The 26,906-nt window shown below is 44.8% G+C and overlaps 1 protein-coding gene across 1 annotated transcript in view; it reads right to left on the reverse strand.

Moving 5' to 3' along the window:
- Positions 1–26,906, reverse strand: part of LOC147691801 (kunitz-type serine protease inhibitor 6-like) — a 106,965-nt gene that overhangs the window by 66,180 nt on the left and 13,879 nt on the right. Inside the window, exons 2-3 of the mRNA XM_086938093.1 lie at positions 12,372–12,539; positions 12,190–12,258 (exon numbers count right to left, since the gene is read on the reverse strand). Of these exons, the coding sequence (XP_086794219.1) occupies positions 12,190–12,258; positions 12,372–12,539 (237 nt within the window). The remainder of the gene's footprint in view (positions 1–12,189; positions 12,259–12,371; positions 12,540–26,906) is intronic.

A 26,906-nucleotide genomic window follows, 5' to 3' on the forward strand; every position in this document is an offset into this window, starting at 1 on the left:
AGAAAGGTCATAAAACTAACTGGTAAAAAACGAATTCCTACACAAATTCCAAGAAAGGTCTTACAATGCATACACCTCCCCATTGTTGTAAAAGCAAATTCCCTACCAATGTATTTGAGGGCTCGGGTGTTAAGTGATAAAAATGAACCCAACAACTCAGAAGATCAGCAACTATTTCAAGTGTGGTGGCACATATGGGTGATGGGTGCAAGGCACAAGAGACAGCATGCGCACTGCATAGGCAAGGCCTAAATATGGATGGCACAACAGTTAAACCCCGTAATTAGAGGCATTCCCTTCTCTCGAAGTAATGAAAAAATCTGATTTTACCCTGCATCTTGTACAAGAAAAATGATATCACATTTATTGCCACTAAAGTCTTAGTAGATTCTCGGTTTCTCTGATCTTACGGTGAGGCAATTAAACAACCTATATTCCATATACAGCCACATCCTGCTGAATATGAAAATGTGTATCTCGAAGAGCCTTAAAAAGATCACCAGCTGCCTTAGGCATATTTACGATTGGATGAGAAAAACATTCTAATATTTCATTAGCTCAGGATCTACCACAGACTGCATTTATTAGGGAGTTAAATGTTTTGAACTATCCCTTCAATAGCCCAGAAAGATAACTGTGGTGTCTGCTTCGGGCGTCAGGTCTGGTTAACACCACATCATTTGTAATGCGGAGATAGGTACATCGCCTTCTGTAAATTAACCAGTGCATGTAACCGACTAGATACCTTATAATTTTTTTTGGCTGGGGAATACTCTGATCTACACAGCACGCAGGCTACACAGACCACAAGTACATCTATAAACTTTACATGTACTTATGGGTTTATATATTTGTTACTTTAATTCAGCATATCCAATGCACTACCCTATACCTCTATCAATATTCCTCTACATCCACTCCCTCATTCATCTCAGACCCCATACCACTACTATGATCCCCAAAATAGCCCTTTCTAGATTTCATTACAAGACCAGAGGCTACCAATATGAAATAACTTTTATTGCTGCCCCAACATGCAGCCCTTTAAAGAACATGTGTTACATCACGAGCAAAACATTCCATAGAACTTTAGAAACATAACATAGTAACAGTGTAGCAGGGCATTATCCTCTTTTATTAGCTCCTCCTCACCAGTTAAGTACATTTAACCTGTAACTCCTACTTTTGCTATAACTAATCTTTATTTTCAGGACTTACAAAGTATGGGACCTTGTTTTTATACTTTGGTATCAGCCCCTCCAATTTCTGATCGGGTCCCTACTCTGCCTGAAGCGTATTTAAAGCCTTTTATGGCTTATTTGTGAGATTAAATGCTTACTTATGCCTGTGCTTTTAATGCTCCGCGTTTTTTACTAATTATTAAACATATGAATGTAAATGATCAAGAAAATCGTATGCCAGATAGAACAGACTGACATCAGCTCAGCGAATGCGTCAACTGGTTCATATGGCTCAGCTCCTTTATAGACTGTCCGATGCAACTACCTCGGGCTCCGCGCCCAAGACTCAAGAGACACCGGTTCTCCACAATCACGGTGAAGTGATCAAGGGCACCGTGGGGAGGGCCTCCAGACTCTCGCGGGCCCCCCTCCTGCTGATGACACCTCTGACAGGCTGTCTCTCTCTCCCCTTGAGAGAGACTATCTCCACAACCAAGGCTTTAGTCCTCACGCCACGCGACGCGACCCCCCCCCCCCCCCCCCCCCAAAAATCCAAGTGGATCTATTCGCCAGCAGATTAACATATCTAGCTGGAGACCAGACCGCAAAGCTATGGGAGTAAATTCTCTACTTCAAACCTGGTACATGAGGAACTTATGCTTTTCCCCCTTTCACTCTAATACAGAGGGTATTATTGAAAATACAGCGAGAGAAATACAAGATCATTTTGGTAACTCCCTTGTGGGATACACGGGTATAGTTTCCCTGGGTCCTGAACTAGCAATAGACTTTCAAAGTTTAATTTCAGGGAATTCAGACCTTCTCGTAGGACAAGGAGAGCAATGTTGTACATAGCTTATTCCTATCTGTCCTTTCCCTGCCTGCCCTGGCTCCAACCTTCTAGATTGTTAACACGGTTCTCTCTATGTCACTATCACTGATTCTAATCTGTGTCAGTTACTGCTTGGCCAGATGGGAAACGGTCCTGTTACTTTTCTGTATGCTGCAATAAACTACTTACCTGCCACCTTCCTGGATGTGGAGTCTTCTTCTATTTACTACATTTTGGCGACTTCTGGATGGGAGCATCTGGCCATTTCTGCCTCATTTCGTTTGCAGCAAAGGAAAGACTGGAGAAACAGTGATCCGTTCCCCAACGAACTCACGAGTTGCAGCGTTTATACTTCTATCGACTACATCTTCCGCAGCTGTTTGGCGTCGAGATTTCCAGACCCGAAGGCTTATTCCGGATTTTCTCCGCCTTTTCCTTGTCGGTTGATGACGTCGTAAGCAGCGTCGCATAGCAACGGAGCCTAACAACAACGGTGCGTATGTTAGCTTCTCTGTTGCCATACCAACTGCCTCGCGAGGAACTGAAGGCGCGAGCAGTGGCGAGGGCGTGAGCTGTGACTGAGCGTCTTGCGCGCTCACAAGAACACTAAACTATTGGACGCTACGCATTGCCTACGCGAGGTCATCAACGTGACCTTAGTGACGTCATGCGCAAGCGGCCATCTTTGTTTATGTTAATCCTGTGATTATCATCGGGAGTCAGACGCTGAAAAGTTTAACGCTGAGGTGATTCGTTAATTCCTTGAACAGACCTCAAGGACTTCTGAACTCAAGGAAGCAGGCCATCCATTACAAGTAAGCTCGTTATTTGATATAAGACATTTTATTGTTTTAACAATATCGGCAAGCAAGATAAAGGCGAATTTTTGAGTATTGTATTAAATCCATTGTAAGGTTCGTGTCTACAGCCTTCAATACTCATCTTGGCTACCCACTAGCAGTTACGTGTTGTGTTAGACTTACAGTGCTTCGTGGTCAGGGACAAGCACTTTCTCTACAACGTGGGTTATTGCTGTGTACTTTAAGCTTACTTGATCATTCATAGAGTTCAAGACTGTCATGGCACAATCCATAAATGTTGCTCTTCCTCCACAATTCCTGAGTGAGCCAGGCAATCCTTCCACTCCTTGGGAGGACTGGATTATTATGTTTAACGATTATATCGAAGCCCTGGATGGAGAAGGTTTCTCTGCCAAAAGAAAGATGGGAAACGGTCATGTTACTTTTCTGTATGCTGCAATAAACTACTTACCTGCCACCTTCCTGGATGTGGAGTCTTCTATTTACTACAAGCAACATCCTCTCTTACTAGAAGGAAACATGAACCTTCTTGTTTGGTGGATTTCAGGCAATCAAGCAGATACTTGGGTCTTTCAAGAGAGGCTAATAGTCTACTGCCGTGGTTCCCAAACTGTGCGCCGCGGCGCCCTGGTGCGCCGTTATGAGTTCCCAGGGGCGCCGCGGCACGATGTGGGCAACATGCAGAGAGGAGCTCCAGGGGCTGTTAGAAGGGGTAAAACAACAGCAAGGCCTCATTAACATGTAAAAGGTCTTTAAAAGACCTGTGATGTGCTCGGGTGCGGCTGTGTGTGCCCCCGGGATGCTGTCTCATCCTGGACTGCCACACACGAGGGAATCATGCAGGCACCCCTCCTCCCCCCTGCTGCCACGCGAGGCGCGCCTCCCCCTGCTGCCGCAAGTTAAAAACTTCAATTTTCCACAAGTGCTACACATTGCAGGCATGGCTGCCATGTCACGCTAGCTATAAATCTTAGGTTTCTTCAACACACGACTATTGCAGAAGAAGGTTGAGTATCAGCCTTTTGAACCAGCCAAGATTTATAGCTCGGACTGCTGGCAGGTTACTGTTACCGAAATACAAGCGTTTCACATGACGGGTTTGCCAATGGGTTTACCAGCCACGAATTCCCTGCGGAGGCTCAATGGCAATAAAATGTTCTGGTCACTCAGTGCGGAGTAGAGAGTAGATAAAACGGACTCTTTCAGCACACCCGGGCCTGTCATGTCAGTCTGTCGTGCGTGCACAGAGGGCATTTTTATATTTTAGTCCGTTATTTGGAACAAAAACTCTTGACATTATCAATATGGCACTGAGCAAAATATTACCGACCGAGCTTGCCGTGGTGGACTCCCAAACAAATGTTACACCTCACCACTTAAAAATGTCACCAGCTACCACTGGAAAGGGGCAGTCTCAGGGTATGAAGGGAGCAGGCAAGGAGTAAAGGGGCAGTCTCAGGGCACGAAGGGAGCAGGCATGGAGGAAAGGGGCAGTCTCAGGGCACGAAGGGAGCAGGCATGGAGGAAAGGGGCAGTCTCAGGGCACGAAGGGAGCAGGCATGGAGGAAAGGGGCAGTTTCAGGGCACAAAGGGAGCAGGCATGGAGTAAAGGGGCAGTCCCAGGGCACGAAGGGAGCAGACATGGAGGAAAGGCAGTCTTAGGGCACGAAGGGAGCAGGCATGGAGGAAAGGGGCAGTCCCAGGGCACAAAGGGAGCAGACATGGAGGAAAGGCAGTGTTAGGGCACGAAGGGAGCAGGCATGGAGGAAAGGGGCAGTTTCAGGGCACAAAGGGAGCAGGCATGGAGGAAAGGGGCAGTCCCAGGGCACGAAGGGAGCAGGCATGGAGGAAAGGGGCAGTCCCAGGGCACGAAGGGAGCAGACATGGAGGAAAGGCAGTCTTAGGGCACGAAGGGAGCAGGCATGGAGGAAAGGGGCAGTCTCAGGGCACGAAGGGAGAAGGCATGGAGGAAAGGGGCAGTCTCAGGGCACGAAGGGAGGAGGCATGGAGGAAAGGGGAAGTCTCAGGGCACGAAGGGAGAAGGCATAGAGGAAAGGGGCAGTCTCAGGGCACGAAGGGAGCAGGCATGGAGGGAAGGGCAGTCTCAGGGCACAAAGGTAGAAGGCATGGAGGGAAGGGGCAGTCTCAGGGCACGAAGGGAGCAGACATAGAGGAAAGGGGCAGTCTCAGGGCACGAAGAGAGCAGGCATGGAGGGAAGGGGCAGTCTCAGGGCACGAAGAGAGCAGGCATGGAGGGAAGGGGCAGTCTCAGGGCACAAAGGTAGAAGGCATGGAGGGAAGGGGCAGTCTCAGGGCACGAAGGGAGCAGACATGGAGGAAAGGGGCAGTCTCAGGGCATGAAGGGAGAAGGCATGGAGGAAAGGGGCAGTCTCAGGGCATGAAGGGAGCAGGCATGGAGGAAAGGGGCAGTCTCGGGGCACAAAGGGAGAAGGCATGGAGGAAAGGGGCAGTCTCAGGGCACGAAGAGAGCAGGCATGGAGGGAAGGGGCAGTCTCAGGGCACAAAGGGAGAAGGCATGGAGGGAAGATGCAGTCTCAGGGCACAAAGGGAGCAGGCATGGAGGAAAGGGGCAGTCTCAGGGCAAAAAGGGAGAAGGCATGGAGGAAAGGGGCAGTCTCAGGGCATGAAGGGAGCAGGCACAGAGGAAAGGGGCAGTCTCAGGGCACGAAGGGAGAAGGCATGGAGGAAAGGCATGGACAGATGAGGTAGTCTGAGAGCACGAAGGGGGCTGGGATGAACAGAAGGGGAAGGAAGTCTGAAAGCACAGTGGGAGCAGGCATTGCCAGATGGGTCAATTCAGGGGGCACACATGGAGCAGTCATGGACACAAGGAGCAGACTGAGTGCACGAAGAAAGGAGGCATGCACAGAAGGGGCAGTCTGAGGGCGCAGGGGCAGGTATGGACAGAAGGGGTAGTCAGGAGTATGGGGGCAGGCACGGACAGAAGGGTAGTCTGAGGGCACGACAGAAGCAGGCATGAACACTAGGAGCAGACTAAGGGCGCGAAGCGAGCAGGCATGGAGAGAAGGGTAGTCTGAGGACACAAAGGGAGCAGCATGGATAGAAGACACAGTCAGAGGACACAAATGGAGCAGGCATGGAAAGAAGTGACAGTCTCAAGACACGAAGGGGACAGACATGGGTAGAGGGGGCAGGAGAGGTCACGAAGGGAGCAAGCATGGGCAGCCACAAGGCATAAAATAAGAGACGGGGGAGACATCCGGGGGCAGGGGGGAGAGGGTTAGCAGGGTTCTGGCAGGCAGGGGGAGAGGGTGGCAGGGGAGAGAATGTTGGTAGGGTTCTGGCAGACAGGGGGAGAGGGTTGACAGGGGTGTATTAAATTAATTTTGGCATGCGTGTTTGCCTGTTGGGTGCATGTTTCCTCCAGTATGCAATGATAAAACAGAGTGGCTCCGTCTTAACTTGGTGGAATTTAACTCCAGATTAACCGAGAGTTCTACTGGGTTTGGTCTAGAATAGATTAGAAAAAGGACGATGGACCTGTCTGTAAACGCACATTTGAAGATTTTTGAAACAAAATACACTTTTTAAAAATGTCATTGTAAATGCATATTCCATATATTCAATAGGGAATATGCATTTACAATTACATAAAAAGAAAGTGTATTTTGTTTAAAAAAAATCTTCAAATGTGCGTTTACAGACAGGGCCATCGTCATTTTTCTAAACTATTGTAGGCCAAACCCAGTAGAACTCTCGGATGGTCCTTGAAAGGGGAGGGCATTAAAATATTACTGAAACATCAGTATGGTCACTGGCTCCAATACAGCCTCCCACGCCTGAGTTCACAACGCATTTACTTTCTCGATGAGAGAAAACGTATCAGCAGAAAAACAAAAAGTTTGGTTTTCCCCTTTTTCAACTGTTATCTTTTTATATTGTTACAAATATGATTAAATACCTTCATTGCATCCCAATTAATTTAAGGAAAACAACAGGAAGTACTCTCGAGGTCGGGCTTACATCTCCACCCACCCGTCCACCGATAAAAAAATGGGGGGGGGAGCCACGGCCAACTGCCAATTTGATCACGGGAGCCACGGGTCCAAAAAGTTTGGGAACCACTGGTCTACTGGATGAGTCGTGGGCACCAGGAACAAGGAAAAGATACACTGGTGTATGGAAAAAATGGTCTAGTTGTTGCATGGAACGAGATTTGGATGCTGTGGATGCTCCTATAATTTATACAGCCCATTTCTTAGCTGAGTAATTTAGGTCAGGCCTTTGCTAGCGGACTGTTAACAGTTAAAGATCAGGAATTTCAGCTGGTCACTCACTGATAAATGAATTTTCTGTTGGTAGCGATCCTTTGATCGTCAGAGTAATGAAAGGGATAAGACGTTAACACCCTCCTAGGGCCAAATATCAGTCCTTATGGAACGGCAATCTTATTTTTGACTTATGTCCTGACATGACAACCCTTTACTATCAAGAAAACAGCTGCCTATGAAATTAGCTACTCTTCTCTGCCTCATATCTTTCAGAAGAGTATCTGAGGTTAGAGCACTAGAAATCTGCACCAGATTTTTCCCCCCGACTGGGTCTATTTTGACATTTGTAGAAGAACCAAAACAATGTCTGAGAGTATAGTTTACCCGTAATTAATGATTGTAAAAAAACTTTGCATTGTCAGTGGTTTGAAAGCTTATGACAGTTACGTCGATTAGACTAGTTAGGGATAATCAATTGCAGATATCTTTGGTGAAGCCTTATAAAGCCTTATCTACAGCTACTATTTCTAGATGGGTAAGAACGATTATGTTAGAAGCTGAAGTGGAAAGAACCACATTGGGAGCACGCTCTTTCAGGGGTGCACTGGCCAGTCAAGTCTTTTGGGCTGGTGGTACGCTTTCAGATATTCTTAAAGTGGCAGACTGGTCCAGTGCTTCAACGGTTGCAAGTTTCTATCTTAAACCGGTGGAGCACGTGAGCAGTATGGCGTTAAATCGCATTAAACTTGCCTAATGGTAGCCTCCGGTCTTGTAATGAAATGGAGATTCTCCAATTAACATACAGGGAGAATCTTGATTTCATTAAAGACAACGGAGGATAACATTATCCCACCCTCCACACCCATGTGGTGTAAGGTTATATTTTTAAAATAAATAAGACATTCTAAATTTTAATTTATATTTTATATGTATGTTAAGGATGCTTTGTTGCCTTTGCAATGCTTATTTTAACTGATTTTAAAATGTTAATTATTCTTAGTGGTCATCATTTATTTCTATTTTGTTTAAGACAATTACTCATCATGAAGTTTAGTCATCAAGCAATACCATCAATTCAATAAGTTTATTCAGAGGAGTTTAACCTTTCATCGCAACCTTAATAGGATAATGCCTAGCTACACTGTTACTATGTTATGTTTCTAAAGTTCTATGGAAAGTTTTACGTGTGACCAAACACATGTTCTTACAGGGCTGCATGTTGGGGCAGCAATAAGTTATTGCATAATGCTAGCCTCCGTTGTCTTTAATTAAATCAAGACTCTGTATGTTAATTGGAGAATTGCCATTCTCCCCTACTCTACCCCTCCTTGCACCATCGGACACCTCTTACTAAACTGATCCCCCAAACAAGCCTTTCTAAACTCTTCCCTCTGACTCTTCCCCTCCACATCCCTTTTTACTCATCCTGTGAGAAGTTGGCTTGGTATATGATGTCCACTAATTAAAGTGTGCACATTGCACCAGTCTAAACAACCCTTATGGCGATTTAAGAGATCAAAGATAATCATAGAAAGCTATCCAAGTGATAGCTGTGGAGAGCAGCCTTCAGGCGTATTCTTGAAGGAATGTTAAGCAGCCTTCTTTACCAGAATGCAACCTTGTGGTAATGGTTAAATGAAAGGATAACCACACATTAGTTATAAAAATATGCAAATAATATTATTATTACTACACTAAATACCTCACAGTATCTGCTACATGCAGATAAACACAAAGCACACAATACTGTAGCACAGAAACTATCGTAAGTAGCACCAATACACAGTGGGGTCCAAACCAGCTACGAAAATAGTGGTATAAGAACCACAACTTTGGTCAAGACAGGGTCTAAATGATGTAGAATCGCTGGGATCCCAAGGAACCACCCAAGGTGAGTAAGTAGAGAAACCACGGAGGACGGGTGCAGTATATGAACAAGACCACGTGCTATGTACATTCAATGGGAAAGTCGCTGTTGCAGTTTCAAAGGTTAAGGACCCTTCCCAGTGGATTACGCAGAAAACTTTTGGATCATAGGATGTTCAAGAGCCATCCCACCTGTGGATACCATAGTACCAGAGTTACCTATCCCAGAAAAGCCAGGTGCATAGGGCTAAAGTGGTGTCGGAAACCGCCGATCTCAATGGAGGACTTCAAGGAAATGCCACTGCAGGAAAGACAAAAAGGTGTGCGTTGGAATCCACAGGTGGAATCTTGTCAAAGAGTACCTGAAAGCAGAGAGGACAGTCAGAGTCACTCAGGAGTGACCAGGGGCTCAGTAGACGAATTCCCACCAATGTCGGATGTTTCAGGTGCGATGGAGACCATGACTCTACAGCTGCAGCAATCAGGAGCAGTCTAGGACAACCAGGAGCCAGATATGAGCAGTCTCATGAAGGATGTCAAGTGCTGAGGGGTCGGTGTCCGGCGGGAGCACCAACAGGCCGTGGCAATAGCAACCCACGAAGAAGGTAGAGTAAGGGTACGGTCTGGCCCAGCAGGGACCAGGAGACTCACCACAGCAAGGGAAGTCCGAGCAGGCCCGGAGCAATCAGGGGAGCCCAAGAAAAACAGTGTAGTCCCTCAAATGAACCCACAGGCTGAAGTCACTAGGGGACCTCTAGCAGTTTTACAAAGTCACAGCTTGCAGGGCAGAGTGCAAGGAGGCCGAAGTACTTTGTATGAAATGTGGGCAGAGGATGGGGCTATCGATAGCCCAATTACTTAGTTGGGGGAACACCAACAAGCATATGCACTTTCAAAAGTAGGCAGTGCACAGGGGTTTGGGTTATGCTGTCCCCACAAGGGATACTGGCCTCAGACTTGGTGAGAGGGCATTTCGACCGCACGGAACAAAGGAACCCACCTACTGTGTTGCTGGAGCCTTCGCAGTCTGCAGGAGCTCAGGATCAGCAGATCAGTCAGGTGTGTTATGGTACCTGCAAATGCAGGGGAGGGACTCCTTCACCCCAAGGGAGATAACTTCAGCTGTTCTTGATGCTCCACAGGTCCTACACAGAGCCTGTATGGTGCACCAAATACATTACATCCTGTCTGGGAGGAGGTCACACCTCCCCGTGACAGGATGCCTTTTGTGCTGCCTTTCCCCTGCTTGAGCTTGGCTCAGCAGCAGGAGGACAGAAATGTGTCTCTGGTCGGCAGCAACCATTTTGTGCAGTCCCGGGGCGAGAAGGCTGGTACCGGGAAGACCAGGGACCCCACAAAGCTCACTTCAGAAGGGTGGAATCATACCTCCCACACTTGTTACCAGTGGGGAGGTAAGATTACAAACTGTTTGATAACAAACACGACATGTTTTGTTATAGCAGTTTGATATCTTTTTACGCGAGCATATAATACACCTCTACCTATATGTCTGGCTGAGTCACCGACAACCAGGGAGAATGGTCTCCAAAGAGTGCTCTGCTCATGCAGGGGCACCTAATCATGTAAAACCCAGCACCCTTCATTCAGGATTGTCAAGGCCTACTAGAGGGGTGACTGATGGGTTTTAAGTGTAGTGACCTACTGATATAGTGAACCTATATCTAAAGTAGTTGGGGCAAGCACCATCTTACACAGGCAGCAATGACAGGCCTGTAGTTCTGTTTTGCATTGTCTCATGGGTGGCAGAATACATGCTTCAGTCAATGGGAGGCCTCTGGAGTACCTATGACCTGGGTACCATATACTAGGGACAGAAAGGGTACCCCAGAATCCAATCTGGAGTGTACCCAAGTACATGGCATAACATTTTAGAGAGAAAGCAGATAGATTAGGGTCCTGATTAGCAGGCTCCCTGTCAGGCTAGTCAAAAAGTGTTACATCAAGCAAAAAGTGGGGGTAACCATAAGAAGCAGATCCTACTTTCCTACACCAAGCCTCCCACTACTGCTATGACCTCCAAAACAAAAAAGCCTAAATCCATCCCTTTTCTATCCCTCCGTTATCCTTTTTAATCAAAATAACAGTCCAACATGTCTCATATTTCACCATACTAATTCAACTCTAATCCTTTATGGGTTCCAAGGTAGTTTGTTACTTGCTGAAAAAGTGCTTCAACACCTCATTAGGGGTACCAAGCACTATATAAATGCATACCCTTTTCCCTCTTCGATCCCTCCGCTATCCTTCTCAATCCAAATAACTACTAACATATCCACCACTCAAATTACTTTTATATTTCACTATACTAATTCAACACTAATCCTTTATGGGTTCGGAGTAGTGTGCTACTCGCCGAAAAAGGGCTTCGATGACTCGTCCGGGGTAGTAAGCGCTATATAAATGCAATTACAATACCAACACCGTTGGACTCTGCCTAATCTTAAGGAGAAATTGGCACATTACCCTAGCCAGGAAACAATACTTCTCACTCCTAGAGGACAGAAAGATTACATTCAAGATGCTGAGCAGTCGTTAAAAATTCTAGGGTATAAATCCGGAGACTTGTTCCTTACATTATTTCTGGTCCCACCCTCAGGTCAGAGAAGGCACCTATCAACTGTCACAGAATCACAGGGATCAAAACTAAGCAACAACCACAAGACCACTATGAAAAACCAATGCAGCCCACCAGCTTTAAAGACCTCTAAAAGTCCAGTTTTCCTTCTAGGCCTCACAACCAGGACAGGTGTTAAAATGTGGCTTCCTGGATAATTTTGCCTCTTAGTCCTTGCAAATCTGCTTCTTGCCATTCGGTCCTGAAGATTAGTGGTCCAAGGAAAGTCTGATGCTGAAGCTTGTACCAATGTTGAACTTCAAGAGCCCCTTCAAACATGGGGTGTTCTGCATTGATTGTGTACACAAACTAGAGGCTTCCTCCAAATTAGGGGTGTGCAAAATGTGCATACTTTTCTTACACATTATTAATCAAAGGTAAAGAAATTCTCCAGGGTTGGGACAAAACGAATAGGGAGAAAAGCCAATCAATAAAGAGAAGGTAACTTCGCGACAAGAAAGCCATGTAATCCAATTAGCGTACAGCTGAATCAACTGCAAAAAAATAAAACTACAACTGTCTTTTCCCATTAAGGCAACAACATAATTACGGATACAGAATTAAAACATGCCTCCACCTAAATGTCTAAACAATAACATACTCAGGTCAGCTAGCTGGGACTGTGCTTCCACCATTCTTTTGCTAGCAGAGATATTTTCAGTTTCCCGATCTGGAAAAGAAAGAAGTCGTAGTTTAGAAGAGAAGAGAATTTGTTTTTAGCAATTATGAAAAACTAGTTACACCAAAACTGCAGTGCTGAGCAGAATACTATCCAAAACTTACTATAATCTTTACATCTCTTCATGCAATCTGCTTCCTCACGGTGATTATTCAAGGTTCCACCACATCCTCCATAGTTGAACACTGCACAGGATCCCTTTGCTGCATCATAGGCCCACATCTCCAAAGCAGCCCGGCAAAGGCCAGTTTCTGGCTTTCCACCACAATAATCTTGAAGAAAAATTATATTTACATTAATAGATCTCATATAGCCTTCCACTAAGCGACTAACAAATACCTATGGTGTGGACATTATAAAAGCTAGCCTGTAACATCTCATGCCACACCAAAACCACTTTGCACTTTACCCACTTCCCAATACTCTACCCTGCCCCTTTCACTTTTATGCATCACTGAATTGTTTGGAACCTCTACCCTGCCTAGGCAACGATAATAAAGCAGACAGACCAAATCGCCAAAGACGTGAATTCCACTTCTACCATAATGCGTACAAGCCAGGAGACCTCAGCCCCTATAACATGTATTTTCTGTAACATTAAGTGTAGGTACTGCAATGTGGTGCCCCACTCCACACCTTTCATTCATCGCAAAACCCATTCAAACCACATCAACATTCTGAACTGGAGCTCTATGTTCAACAGTTGTGCCAGAAATGCCCATCACTACAAGCTTGAATATCATTGCTAGACTCCGATTACAAGCTTCGCCCTACAAAGCCCAGGACAGCCAAATCTGCTCCAACACTTTACTATGGTGGCAGATCGGTTTAGGAAAGAAAAAGCAGAGGACCACTAGCTAAAAAGATAACTTGCTATTAGTATAGTAATTGCCTACAGAACTTCATAGCATGAGTCATTTTAATGGTGTTTCAGTGAATTAGGTCACAATATGTCTCCAAACAACAAATTCAAACAAATGGACATTTCAGAATGCTATGGTTGACTTTTTAATGCAGGACTAGGTGAAAAGAACAGTTCTCTTCACTTGAAAGCTCCTTTTCAGCATAGCTTCTCACACAACTTCCTTAGAGGTTTAATTCCATCCAAAGCATTCAACTTCAAAATATTGCAAATTGACTGCCTTGCCAGGCTCCTCTCAAACAAGCATGCCCTTAAATACTACGTATAAGCACTGTTCTTTGAAACCTAGGATGGCCTTCCAAGAAGATAAGACTCCAGACACCATGCTTCAGTCACACTTTACCTCTGTGCTGGAACGTGATTAGTCATTTCCTATAGAGAACTGCTGTGAGCGTAGATCGGCGGTTAGTCTCACTGAGGTTTTGGCCAAAACCACCACAATGAACTATCGTGGTACAAAATCTGAAGTTGTGAGCTGTGAAACACAGCCGCCACATTAGACCTTGTAGAGGTCATCATCTTGGCTAACAGTAGATCGACACAGATGGACAATCTGGCTAGAACTAGGGATCTTAATCTGCTGTTAAACATTTCCGTTCCTGCTGCAAATCAGTGAAATTAACTTTACAGGCATTCGTCCAGTGCAGTTGTCACTATTTTGTAGTACTACTAGTGCTTTCGGAGTCTGAGCATCTTTGACAGTTCTGGGCTTTTTGTTGACCAAAAAGAATGCAGTCTTTTGGTTTGCGTTCTTTTGGGGTCTGTCTAATCAAAGAATAGTTATATAAAGGGTGAATAGAATGCATCTTGTCTGGCTTGAAATATTTAAGCACATGGTGTATAGATGGATGTCTTAGGCTCATTTCATTCAGCCATGGTGTACTGTTGTGCATTACACAGCCTAAGGAAGCGATTTGGTTGAAGGAAATAATTTGCAGTTTATATGATTGAGGCAGTGACATGTTCGTGTTCCACGTTTAGGGTACCGGCTATTCAAACCCGTAAGAGATTATGGATACACTGTTGAACTGGCAGGACATTGAGAATATTGCTTTGGTTCTGTGTAGTGCACACTTTAGTGCCAGTGGGTGGGCATGTTGACATTCGCCATGGTACATACATCTCTGGATCTGAATAAAGATGCCATGCGGGCTGGAGAGTGCCACAGAGTTCAGATCTTGAGCGGAATGTGAAATGCGCTGAGGCGTTCTCTAACAAGACAATTTTATTGTTGGTGCTGTTGGGAGCACTGTGATAAAATAAACAGCATATCTGGAGTATTCGATACTCAGATAATCAGCTTAAAGGGCTGCTGGAATCTGCATATACCGTTGAAGTGAAAGCATACTGTGAGAATACAGGTCTTACAATCAAGGAAAGACAAAACTGGGCCCATTTACTCCACTAGTGATGTGAAGAAATATCAAAGCCTAGTTCAGCTAAAGGACGGATTCCTTCAGCAGAAAGGAGAGGATATAGATATAGGATAGAACGCTATCAGCCCAATCATACAGTTAGGGAATAGATCAGGAGAGACGTGACCAATTCTTGGTAGGAGCCTCCGTTGCGCAAACACAATATGGTTATGGAGTGGAGGCTCTCTTGTAACAGAGCAAGTTTTGCGCAACAGCAAAATGCCTTCCTATGGAGACCACCCAAATGAATAAGAACAGTCACAAACAAGAAGCACATAACGAAATTAGTAAGATTCTCAACAGTGCAGAAGTCAGATTGCTTAGCTGTGGAGGAAGCAGCTGTGATGAGACCTGTGACTGAGCGTCCAAAAGGCGCAGGCATATTCCACCCCTGAAAGGTAATCGGTTATGTGGTAGGACTCCCTGGCTCAAAGACAAAAGGCTTTACTAATAAAAAAATTAAAAAAAAGATAGAAATATTGTCACATGTGCAACTAACCCAAAAAACACACTTAAGAAAAATGTGCATAAAACTAGAAGACTAATAAGTGAACATGTGCGAAATCAGCTTTTGCGTAATTAAGCAAACGTTTGGGTAATGTACATAAAATAGTTTCGAATGTGTGCTAGAGGACGGGTTGAACACCGGTAGAGTGACTAGATTGATTTTGTGAACAGCGAGCTGGACGTGAAAGATTGACAATTTGCTAATATAGCACCAGTCCACAACATAACCCATGAGATTTCGTCCATGCACACCACTTACAGCATCACCTGGCTAATTCTGGGTACCCACCCTCGCTACACAGAGCAATGCACACTAACACCTGCTCTCCCTATTGCATGGTCACTAAAACTCTAGGATGTGGGGTGCCTATGTTTGGAAGAAGGAATAGACCGTTTCTAATATGACTAGCATATCTTAATTTGATTACTATATTTCTTATATTAAGCACCTAAAGAACTAATGGCTAATGAGTAATTCTATTTTTGTATGCCGCCATGGCATTCCTTGAAGGGATGCATGTTGCTGCCTGACCTTCAGAGCACACTTCTCAAAACATCAAACAAGCAATGCCAAAGCCAACAGGTCTGACCTACGCAAGAGCTATTGGCTTTGACAATTTTTTTGCTGTGTTATTTAAAAACATTTTTTTTAAATATTCTTTTTATTTTAGTGTGAAAGTAGCAGTGCAGCGTTTTGAATAGTGATCTGTGATCCTGAAATTATTCTAAGTGGCATTGTTTGTGGCTCACAGCAGGACTAATAAAAAGCGGTTCACTGACTTTATCGGGTATTTGTTTTGGCTTCAAAGGGGACATGAAACATAGGCTGCTAGCTGCAAAACTGTCCCAAGGATTTTGGCTCAGATGAAGCCGGGAGATGATTACGTGCAGAGCTGCGGACTATGGACCTGGGGATGTAGGTTCGAATCTTGGCATCTTGAGATTCTGGGCACATTAAATAATATCAGTCCATAGAAATATGAATGGGATTGTTTGATAAAAGCTCTTAAGATGATTTAAATCTATCCCAACTCTGAACAGAAGAGAAGCTAATGCCTCATGGTTTGTGAGGGTTAGATGTTTTATGCTTGCTAGCTAGACCCCCACTCCCACTGACCACACCTGGAACCTCTACATCATACTAGACTCCTCCCTCACCATGACCCAACAGATCAATGCAGTCTCCTCCACGTGTTTCAACTTACTCCTAACAAGCAGCCTGGGTTATGGAAAAGCTCTATGCCAGGATAAACAAATCCCTGCTCTAAAAACTCCAGACCATCCAGAAAACCAATACTCTTCTCATCCTCTGCATCCCGCAACTTGAACAGATCACCCAGCACCTACGTGACCTCCACTGGCTCCCCGTAGAGAAGAGGAACCTTCAAGCTGCTCACTCACGCCTACAAATCTCTTCACAACACTGGACCCCCCTTACCCCCCCCAATACCTTACCACAAGTCTCCTCCCACGTACCCAAGAGAAACCTCCGCTCCACCGACCTTGCCGAAACCCCATGCACCCACAGAGCGGTCGTAAGAGCCTACTCTTACATAGCGACAAAGACCTGCAACGAGCTCCCGCTCAACCTCATGCGTTCTCCCACTCCGCACATCTTCAGGAAGAGTCTCAAGACCCATCTCTTTTTCTGATTCGGAGCTTAACACCATCCCCCATGCCCATCCCCCATGCCCCCCCCCCCCCCCCCCCCCCCAGCGCCATGAGACCCTCACGGGTGAGAAGCACGCTTCACAAATTCCTGATTGATGGATTGCTACAGGCTTCTAATGCAATAGCAAGGGTGGCATGTGCATACATGGCAACATTCTATAAGTGGAGATTTGAAGAAAGAAGATAACAAAAAACAGTCTGGTGAAAGTATTTCCCCCATCGACTTCAATTGAGGGCAAAGGAATTTCAGGCGGGAGACAACCAAAAGAAATCTATTTTTTGCTTCATTAATCGGGAGTCTCCAGATTGAATATAGTCTATTGGCATGCATGCTTGTGTGCCCACCAGTTTACTGTCTTGGTGGAGCAATTAACAATGTGGAACGTATGGGGATATTGCATGTATACATACACACTTTGCAGTGTGGTGTTTATCTTTACTAGATTGTGACCACACTGCAAGCGTATTTACATTTCAAAGTAAATTGTGTTGCACCGCGAGTTAAACACAGAGAGAGGCCATGTTAAATGGATACAGGCAATGGTACAAAAAAAAAAAGACTATCCCCTGGCAATGAAAGTGTTAAATGTACAGAGAGAAGCACTCTTTCCCTCCCCCCCCCCCCCCCCCCCAGTTCTGCTAGGCCAACATGCCATGGCAACACAATACGCCCCGGACCCAGCAATCAATCGACAATTTAATACCACCATGAAATGCATGAGGCTCACAAGTATAATAAACATCACAACAGTTTGCTGTTGTATCATTAACAATGGTAAATCTCCCAATACACTACTTATCGGGTAAGATCGGTTCTGTGATTGTATTAGACAGATAGCTTTTCTTTATTTGCCATTTGCATGATTAAACCATTAATGCATGATTTAATGTTTAATAAATTCTGTTTCATTGCATTCACTACCCTCCCTATTTTTGGTAATCACGTGAGTCAAGAGCCCTCAGCCTTAAATTGCTTTTACGAGGGTCAATATGGTAGCGGAAATGTTTTAGTACAGTGTTCCAGAATTATCCTTTTCTTTAATCATTGTTGCTCCATGTACATATATCTATATGTATGCAGCATGTTAGCACTTGTGGACGGGGCAAGCTACCCCGTAAGACTGCATTAGAAGAGGAAATTGGTACACAATTTGTTAACTTTCAAACATGCAGAACTAGACAATTATTATGCTTTCATGGCTTTTAAAAACAGTGGCGTCCCGTGAACTGTGCCTGGCATATGTCGCATTTAGGGCCTTCGAAATGCTGGACATGCATGGACTGAGGTTCTGTGATTTTGCGTGCTTTTAAAGTGCACGACTTTCTTTTCTAAACATGGGTTTTTGCCATGCGTCATGACTGCCATCTGGTGTTGCCTTTTACGTAGGCCTCAGAAGTTAGTCTGCGAGCAAAGCATTCTGACCTTTTGTGGGTCATGTATACATTAACTAAGGTTTTCTTCGTGCGCTGGAGTTAATTTCAGAAGCTGGCCTTTCACCTGGAATTGACCCTGCCAAGCCAATTTCTCTGCAAGATAGTTATCCACTTTCCCAATCACCATTCAAGACATTTGTCAACTTTTTAGTTTCTTTACGTTTATTATCTTGCACATAATCTGAAACTACTTTTCTTTACTGTTTCTTCATTTCATGGGTTACGCTTTCAATTAAGGGTTTGTCCGGGCCTTCCAGATTATTATTTAGATATGCCTAAATATTAACTTGTGGGTTGGGACACTGTAAAATGAGCTTTACTATATGATGCTGTGTGATGTAATGTATTTTCTATTGGTTGAATTTTGGTGCAGGGGCGTGCATTTTAAATGTACCTTTGTGTATAAATAGGATGTCTTGCCTTAGTAAAATGGAGCAGTTTCTTGAGTTGTACACCGTGTTGTATTGCTGGGATTTCTGCTACTAGCTGCAGCTAATAAATTTGATCTGACGCCACCTAGAAGTATTCTGTGTCTCTGTATACCAAGGCAAGGGAACCCAGAGGACTTTAGGGCGTGTCCCTGGCGCCACTGGTATTTGATAACCCAGTTCTTCAGTTGACGCGGCCAACGTGGGGAGACTTCAGTGGTACCGGTCCAAGCCCGAAGATTGCGAGGAGCCACGTGAGGAAATTCTGGAGGAGGGCCCCCACTTCATCGACCCCCTGCATGTCGACCTGGACCAAAGGTCTTTTCTGCGAGGCTTCCCGATTTCCAACGGCTACGAAGGACTGCTGCCCTGACTGTCGCCTTGTCTTGGACCCTCCGATTGAGGTTTGTAAAGCGAGACGATAGACTGTCTCCTGGTGGCGTGACAGATATTTGGTGAAGTATAAGTGGGTCGCTCCCACGACTTGGTTTGGTTCCTTGGTTTTGATTTAGTTGCTGCAGTACCCAAAGCCGAAGGGCTTGTATATTTACGAGTATCATTTTTTGATTCCCTTTGAAGTTTGAAACCAGACTAGTGAGCAAGATGTCTGGTCTTGGTAAACTTGGTAATTGGTTTGTTTGTGGTAGTAACAGGGATTCCCGATTGGAGGATTCATGTCCGATACCTCCGGTTGGAACTCAGACTTATGAGCTCTATTCTAAACACGGAGTGGGCCCTATTACTTATAACAAAGTATGGGTTTGCTACACAAAAAAAGATGGTGTTTTGCAATGGCCCCCACATGGTAGTTTTAAAATAGATTTGACAATCTAGAAGTTCGGCTATTTAAGAAGAAAGTCCGTCCGGCAATGTTGGACTTTTTCCGCCTTCGGCGTAAGGAAGCCAAACAGCAAGAAATTAAGCAAGCAAAGAGATAAGAAAGATAAGAATATGTCAGTACTACAAGCTGCTAGACAGTTTAGGGAAGATGGAGAAGAGCGTGCGAGTGAAGTCTTAGATAGATAGCGTTGCATGGCCATAGATAAATGGTATCCGGCCTTGCCATCTTCTCCTCCGAAAGTGATGAAGACCTTGAAAAAAAGATCCTTTGATCTCATTTACTGAGATTGCCTCCTCCCTATGTGCAGGGTGCTACTGCGCCTCTATTACCCCCGGTTGTTCCACCCTTTGTTGTTCAACCTCCTGCTGTTCAGCCACCCGGTGCTCCACAGATGGTTTTGCCTCCTCCTGCGCAACCCATTCTAGGGTCGCCAGCTTTGCTACCAGCTTTGCCTCAAACTCCTTTGCCTTCTGCTTCTGCATCTTCGACTTCTACTGTTCTTGTCCCTACACCTTCCTTGCCTCAGAATACCTATTCTCCTGTTCTTATGTCTACTTTTTCCCCTTCTGCTCGAAAACGAATGACCGAGACTGTTGTTAATCTGTTGTCACCATTGTTTGGGTCACTGATTATGACCCCTGTTTCGGAACGTAAACAGAGTCTTAGTCAGCTTCCTAATTCTGAAGAACGGACAGTGTTGGATTGGTCGGCTCGTAGGTGGATTTTAAATGCTCTGAGGTATGATTTGCCAGCAGTTATGGATGTTTTCTTTCAGTGGGAACCGCCTAAGCAAAGGTATATTTTTGATGTAATGTGTACTTTTCTGCGTCAGGAATGGAAAGATAACGAGTTGGGTCCGATTCCGCAGGATGTGCTCGATGTTCAGTCAGATTTTGCTAAAGGGATGATAGTGGAATCTGATATTACAGATGCTGTAGAGACAATACTTGCTTTCAGATCTAGACTTGCGCCTCAGACATTGTATGAGCCTGATTCCTCTGTTAGGAGCAAAGTGAAACAGTACCCTATGAGAGAAGTTCCTCCTGTATGGAAAGAAGCAGTTCAGGCTAATGTAAATTTGGGTATTCAGGCCGCTCCGGCTCATTTTCAGCGAGTATGGGTACATGTCCCTTGGAAGAGAGCAGAGGTCTTGCCTCTTAAGCAGACCTTACCTGACCCTCGTAAGAATCCTGCTGGTTATTACAAGGAGTTGTCCCAGACAGTTGAAGCGTGTATTATGAATTTAGCGGACATCGATAGGTTGATGGGTAATCTAGTCCCTCAACCCTTGTGGGCGAAGATTCGTCATGAGAATCATGCTGCTGAATTAGGTGATACCTGGGCGAATATTGTTGCTGCAGATGGTAGACAGGAGGGAGGTGCTAAACCTGAACCTTTAGTTTCAGAATTACCAGGTAGAATTATTAATCTGATGAAAACGATGATTCCCGCTTTACGAGTGAATTGGGATAAGTTAGCAGCATGTAAGCAAAAGAAAGACAAGTGTCTGATTTCTTCACAAGGTTTAAAGAAACGTTTATCGATCATAGTGGTCAGGATATGACTACAGAGGGTGGTCAAAGGTTGTTTGTGGATAAATTTGTCTTTAACTTATTAGAAAGTTCAGGAAGCAAATTAAAGGACTGAGTTCATGGGCTGTCTCTTCGTCGGCCCAGATATTGGCTACTGCACAATATTACGAGAATAGGGATAAAGATGAGAAGGATAAAGTGGAGAAGAAAACTAAAGAGTTAAAGACGAAAGTTCTATTGCAGCAAGCTTATCCGCCTCGTCCGAATCAGCCTCAGTTTCAGCAACATCCACAATTTCAGAGATTGTTACAGAAGCCTGAGCCTTATGTTCAGCGATTCTTTCCTGGCCCTAATCAGTGCGCCTATTGCAGAGAGGAAGGTCATTACAAGAATAGTTGCCTGGCTTTGTTACAGCGTGCGAATGGTGTATCTGGTCAGAGAGGTTGTGGTAGTTTTCAGCAAGCTCCTAGGGGTAGGGGACGTGGTGTGATCCCTCAGAATGAGCATTCCTCTTCCCTACAGAATTCTGCGAATTATTTTGACAGACAGAATGTTCCGAGTGGTCAGTCTGCCCAGTACTATGTTGAGGATTACTATGTCGAAGGTGAGAGTTCTGGTTATAATGATAACTAGGACAGCCATGGACAAAGTGAGGGAGTAGTGTCAGTTCCAGTAGATCAGAGTGGACCTTATGTTGAAGTGAGCACATCAGGTGTGGTAGAACCTTTTCTTTTGGATACTGGTGCGATGAAGAGTTCTATTATGCACTCTAAACTTCCTGGCGCACCTTTGTCTGGCTTGACCAATTTTCCAGTAGGATTTTCAGGCGCCCCAGTCCGTAATCCGGTTTCTAGTCCTTTGTCCCTTTCCATGGGCCCTTTTGAATCGGAAGCTCCACTTATTCTAACGACTGGTTGTGGTGATAATCTGTTGGGTTTGGACCTGCTGAAAAGATGGTGTGCGACATTACATTGTTCTCCTTCAGGAGTACAACTTACCCTCGGTAAGAAAGTGATTTCCCCAATGTATTTGTCTAAGGATTGTTTGCTGGTGGAATTGCGTTCGCTTCATGATACACTTTGGGATACAGGTCCAAATGATGTAATCTTTTACAGACTCCACCTTATGTTGGCACCCTTAAGTCAAATGCTAGGCTACCTCGTATTCCAAAATACAAGATCGAGTGATGGTGAGAGCTCTTTTAGCGATTGTTTATGATCTGGGTGAGAAGGGTGTAGTTGAGGAAACTAGAGGTAATGTTTGTAACAGTCCTGTTTTGCCTGTTCTTAAACGTACTGATGCTTCTTAGCCACCTGTGTACCTTCGAGAGGTAAACAAGATTGTCGTGCCACAGTTTCCTGTGGTACTTGATATTACTGCTTTGTTGACTTTGATTCCTACTTCAGCAGCTTGGTTTTCTGTCATCGATTTGAAGAATGCTTTGTTCAGTATTCCTATTGCTGAGGAGAGCAGGGATATTTTTGGCTTCTCATTAGGAGGCCGAAGCTTCCGGTTTAAGAGAGCTCCCCAAGGTTATTGTGAAAGTCCCTCCATCTATAGTCAGGCGTTGAAAACTCAGCTTGACTGTTTTGTGTTACCTGTTGGTGCTACTCTTATTCAGTACGTCGATGATTTGTTGATTACTGCTGATGATAAGATTTGTAAAGAGGCTACTCTTTCTTTGTTGCGGTATTTGTCTGACCATCATAAAGTGTCACCTTCAAAGTTGCAATATTGTCGCCAAGCAGTGACCTACTTAGGTCATCTCTTGTCGAAGGAGGGAAGCAGATTGACCGCAGAACAAATTCAAGCAATTGCCAAATGAATGTACCATCCACACAGAAGTGTGTGCCTTTTTAGGTATTACATCGTATTGTAGACAGTGGATCCCCAATTTTTCACTGTTGGCGAAACCCGTTAGCATGGACTCCGACAGATACCCTGCATCCTCTTCCTTGGTCTGACGAATGTCAGAAAAGTTTTTCTGAACTACGCGATGCATTGTGTTCGGCTCCTGTGTTGGGTACTCCAGACTATAGTAAGCCTTTCACGTTGTACGTGCACGAGAGAGAAGGTTGTGCGTTGTCAGTGTTGACACAACCATTTGGGGACAAGCAGCATCAGGGGTGGGGAATTCCTATCTCCCGACGCCCAAGACATCTAGATTTTTTAGGAGGGCAAGAGGTTTTAATATGCATTTTGTCCAAAGGACAAGTAGACAGTCTTATGGGAATACGATACACAACTGTTCAACCCTGTAGGTCACAGCCAGTGACCTTGGCAGTTGAGCAGTTTATTGGCAGTGAAAGGGTCAATGCAAAAGCTGGGGCCTGCACTTTAATTTCCCCAGAGCAGAACAGCAAAATGATGAAGCAGAGCTCAAAGTTAGAGCAAGCTCGATAAGCTCCTGTGGCTTCCAGGCCCTCCCCTGGTCTTTTCATTTTCTTCAAGCATGAGACACACATTAAGCTTCTGCAGCTCCAGTACACTGGCAGCAATGGCATGTAAGAGGCTGCTTTTTCTGCCTCTTGGCCCCTTGCTCTGACTTGAACTGTATGACCCCTGCCTTGTACGCTCCTCCACTCTTGGGCCTCATAGGGCTCCAATATCCCTGTTCATCTTCAACTCACTTTGATTTCCCTTCTCATGCACCCCCCTCCTTGGCACTTTGCGTTTCCTGTACCCCTTATATTACACCCGGTGCCTGAACCTGCTAACTCCACCCCACCCCACCACCCCACCCTCCGCCACCTACTCTACCATCCCTGACCCACTCCCCTCGACCTCTCATATCATCGAGGGCTTACATTAAAGCTCATTAGTTTCCCATGAGATTTCATGCAGGCCTAAGGCCACCCCCAATTCTGTCCTTGCACTAGGCCTCTCATCTCACTTTGTGCCTGTTCCAGGGGCATTGTGAACACACCGCTGTAGTAACTACAGCAGCTGTAGAGTTTTAGATGGGCCTCTTCAGTCTGCAAGTCCGCAGACAAAGCGGCCCATAATGGACTTGAAAGGGTGGGTGGGAGAGTGAGTGAAAGGGTCGATGAATAGATGCATGGATGAATAGTGAAAGGGTGGATGGATAGATGCATGTATGAATAAGTGAAAGGGTGGATGTACAGATACATTGATGAATGCATGCACAAGTGGATGATAGATGCATAAATTAATTAGTGAAAGGGTGAATGATAGATGCATGTATGAATAAGTGAAAGGGTGGAGGTATAAATGCATGGATGAATACGTGCAAGAGTGGATGTTAGATGCATAAATTAATGAGTGAAAGGGTGAATGGATAGATGCATGGATGAATGAGTGAAAGGCTGGATGGATGGATATTTGGATCAATGAGTGGAGTGAAAGGGTGGATGTTTAGATGCATAAATGAATGAGTGACAGGGTGGATAGATAAGTGCATGGGTGGATGAATAGATGCATACATTAATGAGTGAACGGGTGAATGGATAGATGCATAGATGAATGAGTGAAAGGCTGGATGGATAGATGGATGAATGAGTGGAGTGAAACGGTAGCTGCATGGATGAATGAGTGGATGGATGTAAGGATGGATGTGTGAAAGAATGGTAGGATAAGTGCAAGGGTGAATGAAGGGATGGGTGAGTGGATGGATAGGTTATAAGTGGATTGATGAGTGAAAGGATGGACGGCTTATTGAAAGGGTGGATTAATGGGTGAGAGTAGATGAATAGATGGCTGAGTGGGTGGGGATGGGTGGGTGGCAGAGTTGATGGGTGGACAGTTGAGTGTAAAGGTGGATGGAGGGATTAGTGAAAGGGTGGATGGATATATGAGCAAAACAGAAGATGGACGGGTGAAAGCGTGGATGGACGAGCGAAAGCATAAATAGAGGAAGTGAAAGTCGGTGGATAGATGAGTGTAAAGGAGGATGGATGGATGAGTGAAAGGGTGGATGAATAGGAGTGAAAAGGAGGATGTGTGGGGTGAAAGGATGGATGAGCAAAAGGAAGTCAGGCTGGATCAATAGGTTTGGAGATGGCAGGATAAGCAGCTACAGTAGAGGTGGAGCTACAGTAGAGGTGGAGCTCTTGATGGGACTCTTCTGTCTGCAGCTCAGCAGACAAAGATTCGTAATTAATTTGAAAGGATGAATGGATGTGTGGGTGAAAGGATGAGTGAGTGGAAGTGTGGCTGGCTAGATGGATGGATGAGTGACCGGGATGGTTGAGTGACATGGATGGTGGATGGACAAAGGATGTTATAATCAAGGAAATGGTGAATGAGTGGATGGGTTACAGGGTGTAAGGATTAGAGAGTGAAAGGATGGATGTGTAAAGAATAAATGGATGGATGAGTGGAAGGAAGGATTGACGGATGGGTCGAAGGGTGGGTGGCAGGATGAGTGAAAGGGAGGGTGGATAGAGGAGCGAAAGAATGGATGGATGGTTGAAATGGATGGGTAGGTTTGGATATGGATGAGCGGATGGACTGAGATGAACAGATGGACGAACAGATTGGTGAAAGGCTAATGGATAAAAGAATGAATGGGTGCCAATGTAAAGGTGAAATGTTAGATATCAGTGGGTGAAAGGATGAATGGATAGATGCTTAAATGGAAGAGACAAGCAAGCTATTCGGTTGACGATTCCAATGACTTTTTTGCTTCCTTGGTGTCATAAGAACTTTAGATCAACATGGGGGTATTTTAATTTTCGGGGTACTCACTTGGCCTACACTATGCTCCTTTCTCTACCTTGGGATTATCAGGTAGGTCTGGTGCTGTATGCCAGCGCGTTCTTACTAGACAACTAGTATTTGGTCACATAAAGGCCACATTGCCATGGAAATTCCTGGCACTGAACAAAACTACTTTGTAAAAGAGCAGAATGCCGTGACATAATGAAGCCAGCTCACAGATAGGAAGAGATAGCATTTTATTAAAAACAAAATGTCTTGGTTAACTCAGATGTATTTAGGGGCTCAAATGTTAAAGTCACAAAAGTGCACCCATGATACATGTCCTCGTATTAATGCAGATTTACGTTTTTCAGGAAATCACATAAATTTCCTTAAGTAGGCAAGGAAACTGTAGTCCTAGAAAATGTTTGTGAATTGCATCTTTGCATGAGCAAAATTAATATGCCCCAGCAGAAATCTGTTGTGTGTTTACAAGTTCACTTTTTCTCCAACCACCTTTTTCCCAGCCCTGGAAGAAACTTTACTTCTGCCATGGTCAGAGGTAAATTGCCAACATTTCTTAGTATGGGAAAAGATTAGAGAAGAGCTGGTGAAAAACTCCAAAATTCAAATCCTTCTATAGTATTAGCCTGCCATAACCAGAGATCCTATTTATTATCAGAGGTCTAATATAAAGAGATTGCAGCCATTATTTGACGGCGCTCTACATGGTACCAAAGTGACAAATGGATTTTGTTACAGGACATGTAGATTTATGAAGCTACTTGTCCCATGGACAAGTACATATTTCTTTAAATTCCACACCCCTGAGCGTCCATGTGCGTATTTTTCAGCAACGTTAGACCCAGTTGCTAAGGCGTTGCAGAGTTGTCTGAGAGCTACAGCTGCAGCGACTGTTTCTATCCGACAGTCTGCTGGTTTGGTATTGGATAATACGTTGATTGTGATGGTCCCACATGCAGTGGATACCTTATTAAACAGGACTAAGACACAGCACCTTACTAGTGCACGTCTGTCAGGTTACGAGTTGACATTGTTGGCTAGTCATGTGCACATTAAAAGATGTAATGTGTTGAATCCAGCTACGTTTTCGATCTCTACAGAGACGGATCCTCAGGAATAGCATGATTGTTTTCTTCATACAGAGGAAGAAACGAAGGCTAGAGTCGACCTGAGGGATACTCCCCTTACGGATGTTGATGGTACCCT

This window comes from Lissotriton vulgaris, chromosome 9 (genome assembly GCF_964263255.1).
Source record: "Lissotriton vulgaris chromosome 9, aLisVul1.2, whole genome shotgun sequence".
NCBI lineage: Eukaryota > Metazoa > Chordata > Amphibia > Caudata > Salamandridae > Lissotriton > Lissotriton vulgaris.